This window comes from Pinus tabuliformis, chromosome 3_1 (genome assembly GCF_031772625.1).
Source record: "Pinus tabuliformis cultivar Carrire ecotype Pingquan chromosome 3_1, CPIR1, whole genome shotgun sequence".
In the NCBI taxonomy this organism is placed as follows: Eukaryota; Viridiplantae; Streptophyta; class Pinopsida; order Pinales; family Pinaceae; genus Pinus; species Pinus tabuliformis.
In genome coordinates this window covers 23,407,799-23,428,457 of record NC_142301.1, presented here as the reverse complement: position 1 = coordinate 23,428,457, position 20,659 = coordinate 23,407,799, and the positions used below count along the sequence as shown (strand labels likewise).

At 35.9% G+C, this 20,659-nt stretch overlaps 2 protein-coding genes across 2 annotated transcripts; both read left to right on the top strand.

The window, feature by feature from the left end:
• Positions 1–1,292: 1,292 nt before the first annotated feature.
• LOC149185580 (uncharacterized) lies at positions 1,293–2,580 on the top strand. The gene is made up of 3 exons (XM_089412437.1): positions 1,293–1,614; positions 1,776–1,951; positions 2,080–2,580. Exons 1-3 carry the CDS (start codon positions 1,552–1,554, stop codon positions 2,276–2,278), a joined length of 438 nt encoding a protein of 145 aa, XP_089268563.1. The 5' UTR covers positions 1,293–1,551; the 3' UTR covers positions 2,279–2,580.
• Positions 2,581–6,421: 3,841 nt separating this feature from the next.
• On the top strand, positions 6,422–7,414 carry LOC149185579 (uncharacterized). The gene is made up of 3 exons (XM_089412436.1): positions 6,422–6,576; positions 6,701–7,013; positions 7,205–7,414. The coding sequence occupies exons 1-3, from the start codon at positions 6,471–6,473 to the stop codon at positions 7,218–7,220; spliced, it is 435 nt and encodes a 144-aa protein (XP_089268562.1). The 5' UTR covers positions 6,422–6,470; the 3' UTR covers positions 7,221–7,414.
• Positions 7,415–20,659: the final 13,245 nt, after the last annotated feature.

Below are 20,659 nucleotides of genomic sequence, written 5' to 3'. Positions count from 1 at the left end.
GACTGTCCGGAAAAGTGCCTTCCGCTGTGTTGGTTCAACCACTTCCTTGGTTGGCTTTAACAGTACTTTGTTCAAAATCAAAGCTTCCCCTGTCTCTGCCATGTCTTCCACCTCCCGGGGTTGTGCTTCAGCTTCTTCAGGCTGTGCCATCAGCGTTCCCCTCTGACCGGCCTGTTCAACTTCTGGACACTCAAAGGATCTGTGCCCCCATTTATGGCACCGGTAGCACTGGACTCCAGTCCCTCTTCCGCGGCCATTCCCTCGTCCTCTTTGGTATGACCGACCTCCTCTGGTGCTATCCCCTTTTTCTGCTGTCCCTGAAGTTTTTGAACTGCTGCCTTCTTCGCTGTTCGCAGCACTCTTTCCTCTACCGTAGGATTGTCCCCATCCTCTGCTACTTCCTCTCCCTCTTCTGCTGTTCTGTTTTCTGTTAATCTTTTCCTCGGCCTTTACAGCGCTCTGAAAGGCTTCTTCAATATTTCGGGGAGAAAGTATGCTAATTTCATCCAGAATTTCCATCCTCAAGCCATTGACATATCGCGCTGTTTTTTCTGGAGTTTCATCTGTGTAACCAGCACGTAGATTTACCCGGTAGAACTCTTCCGTATACTCTTTGATAGTCATACCTCTCTGTCTCAGGTTCTGTACCCGCCGACATAGTTCCACCTGGTAATCTTTCGACAGAAATCTGCCCTTCAATTTGGCTACCATCCTTGACCAACTCCGTATGGGTAATTTGTCCAGTCTTTTTCTGTCTGCTTGGACATTATCCCACCACAAGAGGGCATGTCCCTTCAACTTAGTAGCAGCGAACTTGACTCTCTTATCCTCCTTAACTTCCTCATTTTCGAAATACTTATCTAGTTCGCTTATCCAATCCAATAGGATATCAGCAGACAGACTGCCATCGTAATTCGAAATCTCTATTTTGGGTTTGCTGCTGGCCAATAAAATTGAACGCAGCAGTCTCAATTCTGGAGCCTCCTCATCGGACCCGTCTGTAGCAGCTACCACTTCTTCCTCACTGTCATCTCCCAGTTCCGGGTCTCTTCGTCTACCCGCTTCCACTGCTTCCAAGCGAGCTGTCAGAACTCTAATCTGTTCCCTCAATCCTTCATCTTCTCCTCTACGTGCACCTCTTCCACGTCCTCGTCTTGGCACTTGCCGTTCTGCCATCTTCCTCTATATAAATAAAAAAAAAACGGCTCTGATACCAATTGATGGGGCCAGCCCACGTGGTCCCCCCGCCAACTCAGTCTACGCGGACTCACACTAATCCTTGGTTGATAATAAAGTGATTGTAAATGATTTTTGTGGTGGTTGATTGGCATTCAATACATGGTACCTTACTCGGCCTCTCTTCATGACACCTGCCCTCCTTGGGGTTGACAAACCCTAATCCCCTTAACGCGCTTTTCCTCCGCCATTTCATGCCTGTTCAGTCATTTTCACTCTGTGACTTGCTCTGTCGTTCTGGTCTCGCTCTGCCTCTGGTTTTTCTGTTTGTGGGAGAAACCCTGTTGAGCTCCGCTGGTTTCTTATGGTGTAACAATGCTCTTCCACTCCGTCAATCCGGTGTTATGGGAGTCAATGGGCTTACTTCAGGGTTTCTTGGTAAGTTACGGTCCTTCTCTGCGCGTTCAACTTGTTCCTCGACTGTGTGAGCTTTACTGTTTCTATTCTAGTGATTACTGTTCGTTATGGTCTTTTTGGCAATTCTGTGGTGAATGTTGGTGATGAATGGTGGCTACTCTGTTCCGCTGTCAAACTCACAGTTTGAAGACTCTCCAGCTTGGCTTTTCTCCAACGCTCGGCTTTATAGAACAGGTATGGCCTCGTTCCATGCTAAATATTTGTGTCCACAGTTTGTTCTGGAACTAACGTTTCGCAGCCCCTTTGTGTTCAGGGTTAGCACTTCGTTTCCGCTGGCCCGGGTCTCGGCTCACTACAGGTATGGCTCCTCCGTCACCCTCCTACACGGATTCGTTTGTTTTGTTTGCAATTTCATATCACAACTTTGTTTGCAGGGTTATCATCGGTGTTCAAACCCTAACCCTTCACCTTGCTTTGTGTTGGCAGGTGTGGCCGGATTCCGCGGATTCACCAAGACTACAATCGCTCTTTACCGGGTAGCTCTGTCTTTGCTTTATTTTCTCACGGTGTTTCTTGGTCTTGGCCGCATTTACTGTTGTCTGCTGTGTGCATTCTGTGTATTTGTCGGACCTGTGTATGTCAGGGTTACCTCCAACCCGTAACCGTAATTTGGGGTTTTCTGTGAGCTCTTGATAGCTCGGTTCTATGAACCCTCGTGACACAGTTTTGTATATATTGTTTTACACAGGCATACTATGTAATATTTTTATGGCATATGAACTATTTGTAATGGTTTTGTGGCTTATCGGTTTAGACCGTGGTCTGTTCGTTCTGCTGTGTTGGGTTGCGCCCTCCCGTCTTGTACTCACTCTCTTCTTAGCTAGTCGAAGGACTCTTTGGAATTGTAAAGAACTCTGTTATTTTGGGTTGCCTGAAATGAATTGAAATTACGATGATATGCATGTACAGATTATTACAGAGGACATAAATCATAGACTTGTATTTTTAATGGTGCACTGTATTTGATGAAGGAAAATAATGTATGTACTTCTGGTATTTTTCTTTTACATGTTCCGCTCCTGAACTGAACCCCTCTGGGTTGTTTCGTTTGCCCTTTTGTACAATAGTTTGAGCAGTTGATTAACTGCCTGGTAGTTATGCTATTTCGGTTTTGTACAGTTGATACATGCATACGTTTCCTTTTTCTATTTGTTGGCTCACTTGCCCCTTTTATGCCATAAGGGTTTGCTGTTACATACTTATTAACACTAATCTATCTTTAACACTTCTAACTAAAACCTGTTACAGTAATTAAGATAAAATAAACATAAATTAGGACAACAGAGTTTAATGCTGTAGTTGACCCTGAAAGAAATTAAACAACAGAAAGAAAGAAAAAAAAAACTAAGAACTCTGACAGGCTTGCTGTCCAGTTTAATGAAATTTTCAACTTTCCCAATCTTCTTCCGAAACTGTGTCCATCTTCTCTCGGTCTTCTCCCTGTCGACCAGATGCTCCTGCATCAATGGGCATCAAATATCATTGAAGATATTAGCAATGGACAAGTCAAAGTTTGTTGGAGTCAAGGGAAAAATAAGTGGTGAAAATCTACTTCAGATTTTAGTGGATGATCTTTTTATTTTCTATGAGATCAAATATTTTTTCACAGTAAAACCACCTTTGAAAATTATACTGAAGTAGAACACTCATCTAGATTATCCAAGAAATGAAGAATGGGAACAACTAGTCAAATTGGTTGGATAAATTAAATTTATTGTTGCAGCGTATCAATAAGAGATCAAATCATTTCATGATTTCAAGTAGAAAAAACATAACAAATTCAGATGCATTGAACCCAAATGTAGATATCATGGGGTAGTTGAGCAAATTATGGTGGAAATTTTCTAGTTTTACCAAGTTGTTATTTAGATTATCCAAAATATGTTGGATAATAATAATTTTTCATTGTAAATATGTAATAGATAGGATATTTTGTAAAGTACTTGACATATACTCTTATTTTTTAATGGAAAAGGGTTGACACTTGGAGCCAATATTGGAATATAGTTGTCATTTTTGAAGTTTTTAGAGATAATCAAAGGATTCTAATTTCGATCATTAGCAAAATTTGTTTTATGCATGAGTAATTTATTGTAATTACATGTCTTTTTTCTACATATATTTGAAGTTGTATAGAATACTGGGCAAGACTAGGTTGAGTGTCAACCTCCCTGTAATTCGACCACAAAGTTGTGTTCATTACTAAGTAGATAAAGGTGACAATGTGTCATGCTCATCCCTCTACATAAATAGATTGTTGCTTCTCTATCAATTGCTAGATGTATTGTTGTTAGTTATAAAGATTATTCTATACACTATACTCTTGTTAGATGATTAGATATTCATAGAGGATATCTGATTTTGTAGTTTCTTCTAAGGTCTTCTACCAAAACTATATAAATATTGGTATGTTGTTAAGGTTGGAATAAACACTTTGAATAATTTTAAAAGTTCTAAGGATTATTAACATATAAGCAAAGTTTGTATCCTTGAATCACCCATTTCCAAGCACACCCTTAAATTGATAATTTGGCATAGTTCTTTATTAAGCAACTCTCTACAATGATACAACAAATGACTTCTTTATACATTGATATCTATTGAATTATCAATGCACTGGTCCCAAGAAGAGAATTGATGCCCTCATAATTGTTTAGAGTTGGTGTAGATCTAAAAAATTCACAAAAAAATTGTCTCATGAGAATGCTCAATTGAGATAGTCTTTAGTGGCTAGCCTTAAGCAATAGCATACATGTCATCTAGAACCCAATTGTAAAACCAAAATACTCACACAATTGTAACTAGAGGGTGATAGACCCTTGCAGATCATGATTCCATTGACCAACTAGTTGATAACCCCAATATGTTGACTGGATTCTCTCTATTTTACTTGATAGCACCACACATGCATCTGCATTGGCAACAAAATTCACACACATCAACAAACTTAACACACATCCACATGTACAAACATATGTACACTAATCTATGTACAAAGGATGAATTCTAAGATGTCTTCATCTTTTTTAGTGTTCTTGTGAGGGAGTAAGGCTGAGATGAGCTTTGATACCAAATTAGAAAATTGAAAAGGATCCATAGAAAAAAATAACTAGCACAAATAACCTTATTGTTGTACAACTGCATTCAATTACACTAAAATTATATAATTGGTCTTAGATCCAACTAATTTTAAACTTAGAGATAGGAGTTGAGAAAATCTCTCAACAACCTCCTACAAGTCCCAAACGAATTCTAAACTCAACAAAATGCATTAATGGAAGCATTACTTCCAAGTTCTAATTGAGACTTTGAAGTGAGAAGATCTCCATACTATCAGTGGTACATTTTGTCTGGCCAAGAGACTTGTATATTGATGCTTCCAACTATTGACATGATTTTAATGGTGCTTTGTTCTAATAACTCGAAATCATTCATAACATTACATAACACAAAGCCTTAATTTTCCCGTCAGATCATCCCTATCAATTTTATTCATGAAATTTTCAAAATGATTATAACTTCTGCAATCTCAAACTCTTTCCTTAAGGATCAAAGGAAGGGCTCTATGAAATTGCTTTTAAAAATAAAACACAATAAAGGGGTAGGCCACCCCAACATAAGTTAAAATGAATGGTTTATAAAATGAATAAAATGACAAAAGATGGGCTTTTGGCAACCTCAATTCATCACCCCACACACAAAAATATTAATAATGATTTGAAGAGAAAATCTTCAATTTTATTTTCCTTAAATGTGTCTTGAACAATAACTACACTTCTACCTTAATAATCTAATTACTAATCGGAATAATATTAATTATGAAAAAACTTAAAATGCTATATACCATTTTACAAAATAAAGCTATAGAAATCTCTAAAGACATTAATCACCAAAAATACACTACCAGAGCCCAAAGCATCTTACCAGGCAATCCTATTATTATTAATAGTAATTAATGTTGTGCCTAGAGAGGATAAAAGACATAAACACACTAAATCTGCTTCGAGAGTCTACAGCCACATGTGATAACTAAATTCACCTGCAAAATTATAGTAAAATTGTAAGGGTTGCATCCAAAATTTTGCTTGAAAGGTCATTACAGGAGTAAAATATTTTGAACGGTCACAAATATTAAATAAATCACATTTTTGATTAAGCACTTCAGTCTAAATTCCAACTCATTGTGCCGAAAATAATTCAGGTTTGTTGATTTTTCAAGTAACTAAATCACATTGGCAATGTTGGAAAACAACTATGCTAGTCACTGTAATATTTGTTTATATTAAAAATAGAATAGTGATTAGTTGTTTCTTAAAAAGTGTATATGCCTTATTTTTGAAAGCTAAAAACAGATTGCATCTTTTCATTTAACAATCACATAGACCTTTTTAGGGCGGTAAAGGAATAATTCGTCTACCCAATTACAAGAATCAGCGTAGTTACATATGTAGATAGGGCAAACATTTTGTTCTTTGCTTAAAAAAGTATAACTCGTCTGTCCAATTGCGCGAATAAATTGGAGTAGTCACATCTGTAAATAGGGCCAGGAATTTTCTTGGGGGGCTGAAAAAAGATAACTCGTCTGCCCAATTGCGCGAATAAATCGGATTACTTAAATCTGTAAGTAGGGCGTCCACTCTATGGATCGTCGTGACGCTCGACTTTCCATGATTCATAAATGTGATTCTCGTGATGCTCAGTGTAACACTTTCTCAACTTGACATAAAAAGAGGAGGCCACCATAGAGGAATTTAATACGCCGAATTGTCCTCAGAAACACTCAAAACATCAAAAGTTGACCATGGTTGGGAGTGTAGATGGTTTTCAAACCAAGTTTGGAGTTGGCCTGCTTCTACATAAGGGAACCTATGTCGTTGTATTTCTCACCGCTTGCTTACCGACTTCGCCCTACTCCAGTTGTTGGTATGGTTGTGTATTTGGTGTAACCTAGATTGAGGCTTTCTAATCTATGACATATCAGTAATTTGCTCATTAGGTTATGTACTGATGCACTTTAGCACTTGATGCACTTCAACTCTTTTCGCAGAAGTGGTTGTGTTGTTGCCTTTGAAGGCGTTCAGTTTCAACGTAGTGATACTATCCAGTTTCCGTAAGCCAAGAAGATGGGCAATTCCCCACCACAAGGGCAGGACGTCAGAGGCAGCAAGACCATGGCCGAGCACGGGAAGAACAGCGGCACCAAGAACGTCATCGGCCCCAGCAGCAAGATCGACGGCAATCCCGTCGTCGCCAACAAGAACAACACAACCAGCCCGAGCAACAAAGGTGACGGCGGCAACAACAAATGCGGCGGGAAAAAGTGCGACGGCTGCCACTCCTAGAGCAACTTATACTACCCGGTAATGGCAACTTAAGTAGGCCAACTTATACTAAGTGGCTTTTGTTTTTATCCTCCGCTTTTGCTTCAGTACTGCACTATATGCACATATATGTCATGGTTTATGATTTCCATTTCTTTTCGTCCGCACAAACATGGTTTATGATTTCCATTTCTTTTCTTTTGCTTAATTACAGTGTTATTGTTTTGCAGGTATGGGGAAGAATAAGTGCAGTCGAAGATTATCTGTTTATCTGAGACTATCTGTTTATCTAAGACGGACTATGTATATCACTATGTGTTGATATACAGCTAGTTTATAGCCAAATCGTTTTTTGATATAAATAATTCTAAAGGACGCTAGTATATTGTAATTTTGATTTATGTATAAGCAAACTATCTCCCTGGTTTCTCTGTTTTAATGCTTTTAATGGGATTTCTCTGTTTTAATGCTTTTAATGGTTATATCACTTCGGAATAAGTTAAATAAATAAATTAATTAATTCAATATTATGAATGAAATTAAATCTAAAATGCATCTACTTTTAATTGTAGCTATTATTATATACTTATATATGTAATTCAATGAAGTATTAAACTAAACATGTTTTTTTTATATTTTTTAATATTATTATTTTGATGGTGGATTCGGTTAATAGTGCAAGGGGATCTACTTTATGTAAAATTCTAATTAGACCTTACACAGTTTGGTGTAAGAGTCCCATAAGGTTATGGTCCGGCCACTATTGGAATTGTAAGGAATGCTTTGGTTATAATTGGGATTCACAATAGAACCAATCAAGGCTTCCTACCGCCAAGGGATTCCTAGGCCCAAACAATAAACATACACTCCAGGATTTACCGCAATCCCGCCATATACCGGCCAAGGCGTCACTAGGCCCTAAACAAGCATGGATGCCTCAGAATCTCTCCGCCTAAACTGTGAGGAATTTGTCTCTCTCCACCCTCTAGGCTTTACTATGTATCTTGCCGTTACCGTTCAAGGGATTCCTAGGCCCAACGAGGGTATACATCTCTAGGATTTACTGTGTATCCCACCTTTACCAGTCAAGGGATTCCTAGGCCCAACGAGGGTATTCACAACCAGGTTTTATTGTGTATCCCACCATCAATAATCAAGGGATTCCTAGGATATTTCGTGAGACCACTCCACTCAGCTCAACTAAGTAAGATAACACCATCACACCATGGCTATCTGGAAATGGCAAGGCAAGGATGAAATCCACTGTCACACATAGCAACACCCATGCTAATGATAACAAGAGAACCAAATACACACATGCATGTACCATGCATGCCAAAACTAGCAAGGAAATCATACATGCAACTCGATACCTGCAAGTAATTTCGTTATAGCCACTTCATCCCACTCTTCCTTGCTTGATCTTTGCTTCTATTTTCTTTGTTGTCCTTCATTTGCCTTCCTTCCACCAATACTAGAGTGCTCAATGAATACTCTAAGTGTACAAAAGTATGAGAGAGAGAGAGCTCCAAAAATGAACTGACAAAAGATTGTGAACTGATTGTCAAAAACCTTTTTATTAATGAGGCCTCTATTTTCTTGAATTTCCATTATTTTCCATCATTTTTCCTCCTAATTTCCTTTATTTTCATAAACAAAATGTCAATTAATGACTCTTTGTCTTTCCAAAGCCTTTTCCAATTTCCTTAGCCATAATAAACTAAATGAGCACCCATACTAGGATGCTTTGCCTAATTTTATGCTTGGAATAAGTGTCCAATGACCTTGGTTATTACTTTTCCTTTATTAACCTTGTTACATGGATGTTTAACCCTGGGCTGTTACAACAAACAAACAAACAAAACAATTGACTATGTACATAGGATAGGGAACAACCCTAGAATTTCATTGAGAATATTGTTTCAAATATTGGCCATTTAAATGAAGAGAGTCAATATTTCCATCTAAATATTGGAAACAATAAGTGTGATGGCCAAGCTTCTCACAAATGAAAAACGGTCCAATCCACAGGGACTGGAGCTTAGTGTGTTTCCCCTTCTCTTTGTGAGATTTGTCCCACTTCAATACCAAGTCACCCACACTGAATTCCTTTTTCCCCATAGACTTCTTATCAAACCATCTCTTGATATAGTTTTGGCGAAGAGAAAAAATTTCATTTTCTTTCCTCCTTTCTTCTTGTAACTTCAGAAGAGTGTACCTGTTCTTCCTCTTCCTCCTCTATAAGGCTTGAAGGTAGGAGTCTTCAAATAAATCTTGATCTCCAACTATTGTCGCATTTTGGTGTCCTTTTGTCTTTACTTGATTGGTCAGCTTCTTTTTCCAGCTACAAGGGTGTCTTCTAACAGAGCCTCCTTCTTGATCTCCTTCGTCATGATCCTGTCATAACATGATATAATACCTTCAATTGATATCCACTCATGACAATATGACATCATCCGATAAACCCCTAGTCTTCCATGCTTCATGCAAACCATCAAGTGCTAGGCTGAGAGACTAGCTCAAGGATTGCATAGTTGCACAACTCAATAGGTCAAGGGATAGGAATGAACCTTCAGACTGCGCAGTGCACACTTCAGGTAGGCTAGGGCAAGGCAACTGCACAGTTGAGGGGATCAAGGAGGCTGGCTTGAGGCTTGGGATTTCCCACTGTGTAGTTATGGGGGGTCAAAGGCTTAGGGCTTGTGTAGATGCGTAGTTCAAGGACTCATGCTAGAGGCTTGATGCTTGAGATGGTGTAGTGCAAAAAATGAGGTGACTAGAAAGTAAGGTTGCGTAGTTCTGGAGCTCAAGGACCAGGGATGAGCACTGAGACTTCGCAATGGGCAGTTATGGGAGGCAACATCTGCGCATTACGTTGTTCCAAGAGGTAAGTTTCGAGCTTAAGGGTTGAGACTGCATAGTGCATAATTTAGGAAGGCTGAGTGAGGTCAAGCTGGTCAAGAAGGTACTTTTCTAGACTTGGCTAAGTGTGGGATCAGTAAGGCCAAAGTGAATAATGACAAAACTTGAGCATCTTCACACTTAGAGAAAATTATATAGCACTTAGCCAAAACACATGTCATGACCCTTAATACTTACAATGACAACATGCAAAGTCAAAGTAGGCTCTGAAATTTGGATGTATGCCAAAATTTTGGAGGGTGTTGTAGTAGTGACAGTATGTCCTCATTAGTAAATGCATCCAAGTCACTTTTGTGTCATGTCCTTACATGCTCAAGGGAAATCTAAACCTTAGTTGGTCATCTACATTCCTTGCTAAAATTTTGTGTAAACCATCCTTGTGTTAGTTATACCTCATGAATTCATCCATTTACATAATCCCTTAATCTATTCCATGTCTATTGATGGGGGATCCAATAAGGCCCTCCTTAGATGGATCTTCTCCTCAATTGAGATGGGTATTCATGCTAACTAGTTGGAACATTGATCTAGAGTTTCTCTACCTGATGTAAAGTATGAAATTTGACCTATGATAGATGCCCCCCAATGCATGAGGTCAAACAAGATATTCATGGCCAAGATGTATTACAAAAACATATGTCTGAACATGAGGATGGAATTGATATTGTCATCCTCCACAATGTCCAAGGCTGAGAGGAATCGATAGAGGTAACCATAGACCAAGCTTTCAGTTTAGTAGCTACGCCTGACAAACCATAACGGGATCTGTCTATGAGATCACAGCTAAAGAAATGACTAGAATATAAAAAGATTTTAGGCTGGATATGCTAGGCTCAGATAGGTTTTGAAAATTTCGACATCCTATATATGCATTTGTTGTTGCTAACCATGGTCTTCCTAGTATTAACAGATGTTCATCTAGGCTACTTCCTAGGTTGATGACCAGAAAGTCTATAGGATATTCCCAGAAGTCTACAGAGATAGTAATGTCTTCCAAAGTTCCTTCCGGCTTGATCATCGACCTTTCAGCTAATTCTAGCAGGGTTGAGGTTGGTTTTAAATTTATACTACCCAAGACATTACACGTTTTGTAGGTCAGAAGGTTAATCACTACTCCCAAGTCTACCAATGTGTTTGGAAAAGTGCAGCCTTGTATTTGGACAGTCACGATTGGACTTCATGGGTCTTCACAATTAAGAGGAACTAGTTTTACTAAAATAAGGTCAAAGGATTTATCGTAATTTTCTCTTCTTTATTGTTTTCTTGTTCTTGATCATTATGATTTTCCTCAGGATAAATAATGCATCCAGATCTCACTTGAAGCTCATTACATCCTAAAGGATTTATTTCATAGGCCGAATTCTCAACATGTTGCATGTCTTGGAGAAGTCTATTATTGGGGTTAGGATTTGCTGAGCTGACAGTTGAGAATGTAGTGGAGTTTGAGGATGAGGAGGTAACTGGAATGGAGCTTGTAGTGTTGGTTGAGGTTTAGGGATCGTCCCTATGGGTGGATTTCCAAATCCCACAGGGCACTTTCAATTTTGAGGCCATATTGGATTTTGTGCAGGCATCTTTGACCATTGCGAGGGATAGGAATTGGTAACAAGATTCTGCCATAATGGGGTAGGGTATTGTGAATTTGGCCATCCTGATCAAGTAAAATATTGATTTATCCATTGTTATGTAGGATATGGTTGGGATTGCCAAGTGGGATTTAAGGGTGATTGTCCCTACAATGTGTTTCCAAAATTCTATGTTGGAATATGTTTCCCATAATAAAATAAGGAGGGATCTTGCATCATAGCTGTAGGTTGTGATTTCCATGGTTGATGTTGATTCATCAAGTATGCAAGTTTTGTTTCCTCTTCAGCTTCTTTAAATACAACTTTTAATCCTAGAAGTGATGGAAACTATTCTGTCGAATGTTCCTTAGTGAAAATAGCACAGGTTCACACCACGTCGAGTGGGCATTCCCTTTCAATGTTCTTCTTTCGGCAACATGGACACAATATGGCCAATGCTCGATCTGCCTCGGCTTGCTTTTATTTGGCCTGTAAAACATCTAATTGTGCAGTGAGTGTGCCCAAAATGTTAGTTTTAAAATCTTCTAAAATATTACCAATTTTTGTTCATGTTACACCACCACCTATGGTCTTAGTGATTTGGGTGAGGGGATATCGTATCCCAGATCTGGCTCGTGTACTGCCACATGAACACCTGATACACAGCTTAACAATATTATCATATTCTTCTGGGAAGATTTCACCTTGGCCCATTAAATTTAAAGTTTCTATCCATTCATCCTTCATGTCTTTTATTAAAGCAACTTTTAGTACTTCATTTGGTAAACTAGTATAAGGCGTTATCTGTAAGTTGTACTGAAATATCTTAATATATTTTTCTAAAATTTCATTGTCTTTTGCAGACATTTTAAAAATTTCATCCTTCAGGTCTATGGTTCGACAATAATCCTGGTATTTAGTAAGAAAGGTATTTTTCATAGCATCCCAGGAATTTATAGTGCCTCCTCCTAAGGTGATAAACCATTGTAATACTGCCCCTTTTAAAGTAGAAGGGAAAAATTTAAATTTTTGTGGATCGATGGTATAATTATAACCTCCGTACAAAACATTGACCTCAAATAAAAAGGCGTCTAGATCCTTTGAGGTCATCCCATGAAAGGTTGGGATATTTTGTAAAGGAATAGCCTTCATTGGGACATTAGCCATAGAGTCAACAATAAGATATTCTAATGTCGAAGTTTGGTTTTGTTTCCCTTGGGTTGCAATCTGATTGAAAATCTGTGAGCAATTTTCAGGGATTTCTTGATGAGGAGGTATTATTTGAGAAGCGAAGTTATAAATATTACTTGGCTCTCAAGGGGGGTTTTACTATGCTTCCTAAGTCTGGGATCTCTCGCGGTTTATCTACTATCAAGATCACAGGAGATCTTGACCCTGAGGATCGTGGATCTGCTCCACTAGTTTCTCCTTCTCCTTCTTTCAAATTACAAGAATTTCCCTCTTGTGAAGGACTAGAGTGTTGAATAAATGTGCTTTGGAAGCTTTGCTAATATCATTCAGTTTTACTATGAATATCATCATGAGATGCAGTTGTTGATTTTGCTACTTGAGGGATTACGGTAGAGCCCTTCCCAGGTACTATTCCGGGTCCTACTGATGCATTCAAATTTTCAAATAATTTTATCGATGAAGGTCGCTTTCCGAGGGCTCACGGGTCCTTGGGTTTTTGTGCTTTTTGATATTGCCTTCCATTCTATTACTACCTCATTCCTATTCTTTTTTTTAGTCATACACACTTACATTGCCTAATCATATTGACCAAAATTCGGTGCTAGGCACAAGCTTTTTACTTATAGCATGCATAGCTTCTTACATTTTGTCTTCAATACTCGACCTCCCAGAGATACAACCTTTGATTTGACAACCTTCCCTACAACTATGCCAAAATTTTGGGCACTAATATGACTCTTTAAAATCAACTTAATCCTACCTTCATTAATCTTATCAACCTCATATTTGTCTCTTATTTCAAGGGTATGGGCACAATATATGCAAAAATAGATTCTTAGATTATGAGAGAGTGTAAAATGATTACTACAAAAAAGTTACATTAAACATTATCCTAATTCAATCGTTGCAGAGACAAATGATGACAACAAATAATTACTCCTACAATTACAATCTTATGAAAGAAAATTATTTTAATTCATCAACCATTCTATCTATTCTTCAAAAAATCCTTAGAATAAGGAATATTAGTAAATCACACAAATGCTTAAATATATTACTTCTTAAAGACAACTTACAGAATTTACAAACTCAAACAGTATATTCATGTAATGCAATCCAATCAACAATTTCAGGAAATGAATAATGGAATTACAAGATACAAAACTCAATCGATTATCTACCACAAAATCAAAGGAAAGAGAATATAAACACAACTAATGTGAATGTGGAAACATAAATAACTAATAATGATACACAGGAGACAGTAGAACCTCCATTCATGGTGTGGTCTCCAAAAGTACCATCTTATATAAATTCGATACTGAAGAATAAGGTAATATCTTGTGCAAATTCATTAACTTCAAAAGAGTTTTACACAATGATGGAGAAAGTTCAAACTCAGATTGATGTATCCAATATAGAGTAAAATGCAATAATAATTCATTAACTTCAAAAGAGTTTTACACAATGATGGAGAAAGTTCAAACTCAGATTGATGTATCCAATACACAGTAAAATGCAATAATAAAAATTATCCTCTGTCTTTTGACTTGTTGTCTTATATATTACATTAAAAACTGAATGTGGAGCTATCATGAGAATCAACATATTCTCGGGATTTCTCTTTTAAGCATAAGATCCTTGAATAGTAATGATTAGTTTCCTTTGACTCCATTCTTCGATCTTGCTCATGCCTCAAGCTGTAATTTTCCAAACAACTATCATTCAATTGGATTGATCTGCATAACGATTTACTCAAATTATAACCTTTTCGATATTTAAAAGACTCAAACTAAATATACTATCTTCAACTCACTTTCATTATCCTTTTTCACTTAAATCACTACAAATTAAAGGTAAACTTCTTAAAAACATAACAATTATTTAAGGAAATAGGGAGAATAATTATATCATTTTCATGGCCCAACACCTTGATTTTGAATAGGGCCAATTTAAATTAGCATTTCTTGAACCTAAGATATTTGGGGCTAAAGTTGCTAAATACTACAAAACATTTGTGCTTTATTTTAATACTAAAGAGATTCATCCTATAGATCAGGCCTATTTTCACAAACAAACTAGGGAGATGATCTATTCTAGGCTCACAAGTTATTTTTTATCATTGTGTTTAAATTATAAAATTCTTTAAACAATACTCTTGTAGAGCTCAAAATGGAGAATAAATCATCTCTGGAATAGGACACTAAGATTAAATCACTGGACGATGTTGCGATTAAATTAGGTTTGGACCATCAAAATGTTGATTGAACTAAGGAAATTATCAAAAAGGAGAATGACAACATCCAAGCTCTCTGAAAAGGTTGAAGTTTCCCATGAAAGAGAATCCATAGACAAAGGAGGTAGGAGAGCTTGAAAAGGAGAAAGATATTTTGTTAACGATTATAATTCAACAAAATGTGCAAATACAAAAAGGTGGAAGTAGAGATGGAAAGGTTATTAAAGGAGAGAAAGCAAGTTGGCAACACATCAGTTTAAGAATTAGATACTAGTTCAACAGGAGATGATGCCATAGAAAAATTGACACAAGAATTATCTTCTCTCACCATGAAGAATGAAATGGTTGATAAATTAAAGAGATCATTGGAGAGATCATAATAGAATAAGATGAATTCATATAATGGATTAGTGGCCAAGATACAGAAAAATTCAAGTTGAAAAAATATCTTTAGCCATTTTTTAGATGATCTAATAGTGATCAAGGTTTGTCATGGGTGAAAGAACAAATTTAGATGGAAATCATGTCATCTATATCTAATTTTTACTCTTTTATTGAAATCATTATGGAATAGGAAGAGTTACTGGAAAGTGCAAAGGAAGATATCGATGAAATAAAATTTCAATAGGAAACAACCCTGGCTTGGCCAATCAAATTATCAAATATTTGAATACAAAGACAAGCCAATAACTGGAAAAGTTAGGTTTTGATGACAAAAGTGACACAGTTATTCATCTAGGAAATTTCTAATGAAAAAAAATATTATGCTGAAAACAAAAGATAAATGTGAAAATTTACATGTAAAAAATATTGAGTTTTACCAAAAAAAAGTCTATTCTTCACCAGAAAGGTCTTCCCTCTTTCAATAATTCACAAGGCTAGATGATAACAGAGGACGGGCATCAAATATCATTGAAGATAGTAGTCGTGGACAAGTCAAAGTTTGCTGGAGTCAAGGGAGAAATAAGTGGTGAAAATCTACTTCAGATTTTAGTGGATGATCTTTTTATTTGCTATGAGATCAAATATTTTTTCATAGTAAAACCACCTTTGAAAATTATACTGAAGTAGATGAAGCATACAGGAAATGCTCGATCTAGATTTTCCAACAAATGAAGAATGGGAACAACTAGTCAAATTGGTTAGATAAGTTAAGTTTATTTTTGCCGCATATCAATAAGAGATCAAATCATTCATGATTTCGAGTAGAAAAAACATAACAAATTCAGATGCATTAAACCCAAATGTAGATATCATGGGGTAGTTGAGGAAATTATGGTGGAAATTTTCTAGTTTTACCAAGTTGTTATTTAGATTATCAAAATATGTTAGATAATAATAAATTTTCATTGTAAATTTTTAATAGATAGGATATTTTGTAAAGTGCTTGACATATACTCTTATTTTTTAATGGAAAAGGGTTGATACTTGGACCCAGTTTTGGAATATAGTTGTCATTTTTGACGTTTTTGGAGATAATCAAAGGATTCTAATTTTGACCATTAGCAACATTTTTATATGTGTGACTAATTTATTGTAATTACATGTCTTTTTTCTACATATATTTGAAGTTGTATAGAATACTGGGCGCTGTAAGTCCACCACAAAGTTGTGTTCATTACTAAGTAGATAAAGGTGACAATGTGTCATGTTCATCCCTTTACATAAATAGATTGTTGCTTCTCTATCAATTCTTAGATGTATTGTTGTTAGTTATAAAGATTATTCTATACACTATACTCTTGTTAGATGATTAGATATTCATAGAGGATATTTGATTTTGTAATTTCTTCTAAGGTCTTCTACCAAAACTATATAAATATTGGTATGTTGTTAAGGTTGGAATAAACACTTTGAATAATTTTAAAATTTCTAAGAATTATTAACATATAAGCAAAGTTTGTATCCTTGAATCACCCATTTCCAAGCACACCCTTAAATTGATAATTTGGCATAGTTCTTTATCAAGGAACTCTCTACAATGATACAACAAATGACTTCTTTATACATTGATATCTATTGAATTATCAATGCACTTGTCCAAGGAAGAGAATTGATGCCCTCATAATTGTTTAGAGTTGGTGTAGATCTAAAAATTCACAAAAAAATTGTCCCATGCCAATGCTCAATCTTCAGTGGCTAGCCTCGAGCAATAGCATACATGTTGTCTAGAGCCCAATTGTAAAACCAAAATACTCACACAATTGTAACTAGAGGGTGATAGACCCTTGCAGATCATGATTCCATTGACCAACTAGTTGATACCCCCAATACGTCGACTGGTTTCTCTCTCTACTTTACTTGATGGCACCACACATGCATCTGCATTGGCAACAAAATTCACACACATCAACAAACTTAACACACATCCACATGTACAAACATATGTACACTAATCTATGTATAGAGGATGAATTCTAAGATTTCTTCATCTTTTTTAGTCTTCTTGTGAGGGAGTAACAATGAGATGAGCTTTGATACCAAATTAGAAAATGGAAGAGGATCCATAGAAAAAAGTTACTCACACAAATAACCTTATTGTTGTACAATTGCATTCAATTACACTAAAATTATATAATTGGTCTTAGATCCAACTAATTCTAATCTTAGAGATAGGAGTTGAGAAAATCTCTCAATGACCTCCTAGAAATCTCAAACGAATTCTAAACTCAACACAATCCATTAATGGAAGCATTACTTCCAAGTTCTAATTGAGACTTCGCAGTGAAAAGATCTCCATACTATTAGTAGTACATTTTTTCTAGCCAAGAGACTTGTATATTGATGCTCCAAACTATTGACATGATTTTAATGGTGCTTTGTTCTAATAACTAGAAATCATTCATAACATTACATAACACAAAGCCTTAATTTTCCCATGAGATCATCCCTATCAGTTTTATTCATGAAATTTTCAAAATGATTATAACATCTGCAATCTCAAACTCTTTCCTTAAGGATCAAAGGAAGGGCTCTATGAAATTGCTTTTAAAAATAAAACACAATATAGGGGCAGGCCACCCCAACATAAGTTAAAATGAATGGTTTATAAAATGAATAAAATGACAAAAGATAGGCTTTTGGCAACCTCAATTCATCACCCCACACACAAAAATATTTATAATGATTTGAGGAGAAAATCTTCAATTTTATTTTCCTTAAATGTGTCTTGAACAATAACTACACTTCTACCTTAATAATCTAATTACTAATCCAAATAATATTATTGCATGAAAAAACTTGAAAATGCTATATACCATTTTACAAAATAAAGCTATAGAAGTCACATTAACCACCAAAAATACATTTCTAAGAAAATAATTAATAGCGTGATTTTGTTAAAATGGATTTTCAATGAGTTTAAAAAAATAATCATTAACAAAACTACCACTACCAGAGCCCAAAGCATCTTAGCAGGCAATCCTATTATTATTAATAGTAATTAATGTTGTGCCTAGAGAGGATAAAAGACCTAAAACACACTAAATCTGCTTCTGTGATACCCAAATTCACCTGCAAAATTATAGTAAAAGGTCAGTAAAATTGTAAGGGTTGCATCCAAAATTTTGCTTGAAAGGTCACTACATGCGTAAAAATTTTTGAACGGTCACAAATATTAAATAAATCACATTTTTTATTAAGCACTTCACTGTAGGATTCCAACTGCCTTCAACTGCCTTCAATAATTCGGGTGCTGAAAATATTTCAGGTTTGTTGATTTTTCAAGTAATTAAATCAGATTGGCAATGTTGGAAAACAACTCTGCTAGTCACTGTAATATTTGTTTATATTAAAAAAGGATAGTGATTAATCGTCTCTTAAAAAGTGTATATGCCTTATTTTTGAAAGCTAAATAAAGGTTGCATCTTTTCATTTAACAATAACAGAGACCTTTAGGAATAACTCGTATACCCAATTACACGAATCAGCGTAGTTACATATGTAGCTAGCGCAAACATTTTGTTCTTTGCTAAAAAAAAGTATAACTCGTCTCCCCAATTGCGCGAATAAATTGGGGAACAAATTTTTTTTTGGGGCTGACAAAGATAACTTGTCTGCCCAATTGCGGGAATAAATCGGAGTAGTTACATCTGTAAATATGGATCGTGACACGTCTTGTAAATTAAAGTATAACACTTTCTTAACCTGAATTGTCCTCAGAAACACTCGAAACATCAAAATTTGACCATGGTTGGGAGTGTAGATCAGTGATCAAATTTGAAGGGTAGGTCTTAATTTCATTTAGATGGGCACGCATTTAGGTCGCACTTCTAGAATGAAAAGCATAACAAAAAAAGGCAATTCAATTGACAATAGTAAATTATTTTCAAATTTCTTTTAATTTTTTTCACAAACAAAAAGATACTACTATGTCAAAGGCTGTATTAGTAAATGAATTACTCTTACACGTGTGATTGAGAAATGTAACCACATAAGATCATATTGCACAGGCCTTGAACTCAGCCACAATTGAACCAACCATAGGGACAAAATCATAGTTGGGAAACTGCATATGAGTACAAAAAATAAACATATATGCATAATTACATCTTAATGAAATTGAAACAAAAATAAAAATACGAAGAAACAAAAATACTTATATTAAAAGTATATGGAAGGTCTCATTTATAAAATGAAAAATAAATTCTAGCTTATATAGGAAGTATCAGTGTAATTCTAGCTTATAAACTTCAAATTTGACCAAATCACTATTCTATTGTCTATTAGAACTCTTTTGGAAAGCTGAGACTTCCAATATTTGCACATCTCAAATTATTGGAACTACAGTCCCTATACTTGGCCGCAAAATTGATCTAAGGTAGCTTTTTCTTTCAGTGATAAAATTTTGACAGTTGTGGTCCTCCAGCTTAACATATCTTGTGCAATATCCTGCAATGATTACATTCAATATGTGTTAGAAAAACTTCACATACAAACTTGAAAAATATGGTTATGCTTTCATTTACAAAAGGCAAATGGTATAAAACTAAAAAAATTCACTTACCAAAATGGTTCATTCAAGTGCTCGATAGAGTAAGACAATGATGGTAATAAACACTGAAACTTACTAGTTCTTTCAATATATTTTCATAGTGGAAGAGGTTTTCGAGTTTTCATCTCTTTCCATGCATCATAAATAGCATTCCAATCTACCTCATTTAGAGCATGAGGTGCACTGAGAGAGATAAACATTAACATATCCAATGTTTTTAAAGAAAGCCTTGACCTATGCTCATTTTTTATCCGATTTAATTTTGAAAAACCTCTTTCACAAACTGCTGTACTAGCCGGAATAACAAGAATTGCTTGACATAGCTGCATTAAGCATGGAAATCCTTCAAACCATTCAATTTCACCTCCACATAGATCCCATGCTCCAAACATATGCTTCTTTGGGTAAGATTTATACATAGTACATATAAATTCATCCATTTCACTCATATATTTAATGTTGTCCACAAAAAGCAAGCCTCCAACACTAAATTTTTCACATAAACATGTCAACCATCTTCTTGTTTGAGAGTCTCTATCATCCATATCCTCATAATAATTATGAGGACTAAAAAACTTAGCTGCATTAAAAATAGGCAAACCTGTGAACCTTGCATTTAGAGAGTCAATCACCTTCATTACAAAGGCCTTTCCCAGCATAATGCAGTCATCTAGTGTCCCTGATCTTTGTGACTTTGGCAAACTCTCAAACCTTAATTCATATACATGTACTATACCTGTGCAATCTGCAAACTCAAGAGTTCCCTGTTGTGTTTTAT

What these genes read in the sequence shown, in the direction of transcription:
- LOC149185580 (XM_089412437.1), top strand. Translation starts at nt 1,552, where the DNA reads ATGCTCTTCCACTCCGTCAATCCGGTGTTATGGGAGTCAATGGGCTTA. An exon ending in GCTTACTTCAGGGTTTCTTG is followed by an intron (nt 1,615 to 1,775) that starts GTAAGTTACGGT and finishes TCAAACTCACAG; the next exon opens with TTTGAAGACTCTCCAGCTTG. An exon ending in CGGGTCTCGGCTCACTACAG is followed by an intron (nt 1,952 to 2,079) that starts GTATGGCTCCTC and finishes TTGTGTTGGCAG; the next exon opens with GTGTGGCCGGATTCCGCGGA.
- LOC149185579 (XM_089412436.1), top strand. Translation starts at nt 6,471, where the DNA reads ATGGTTTTCAAACCAAGTTTGGAGTTGGCCTGCTTCTACATAAGGGAA. An exon ending in TCGCCCTACTCCAGTTGTTG is followed by an intron (nt 6,577 to 6,700) that starts GTATGGTTGTGT and finishes CTCTTTTCGCAG; the next exon opens with AAGTGGTTGTGTTGTTGCCT.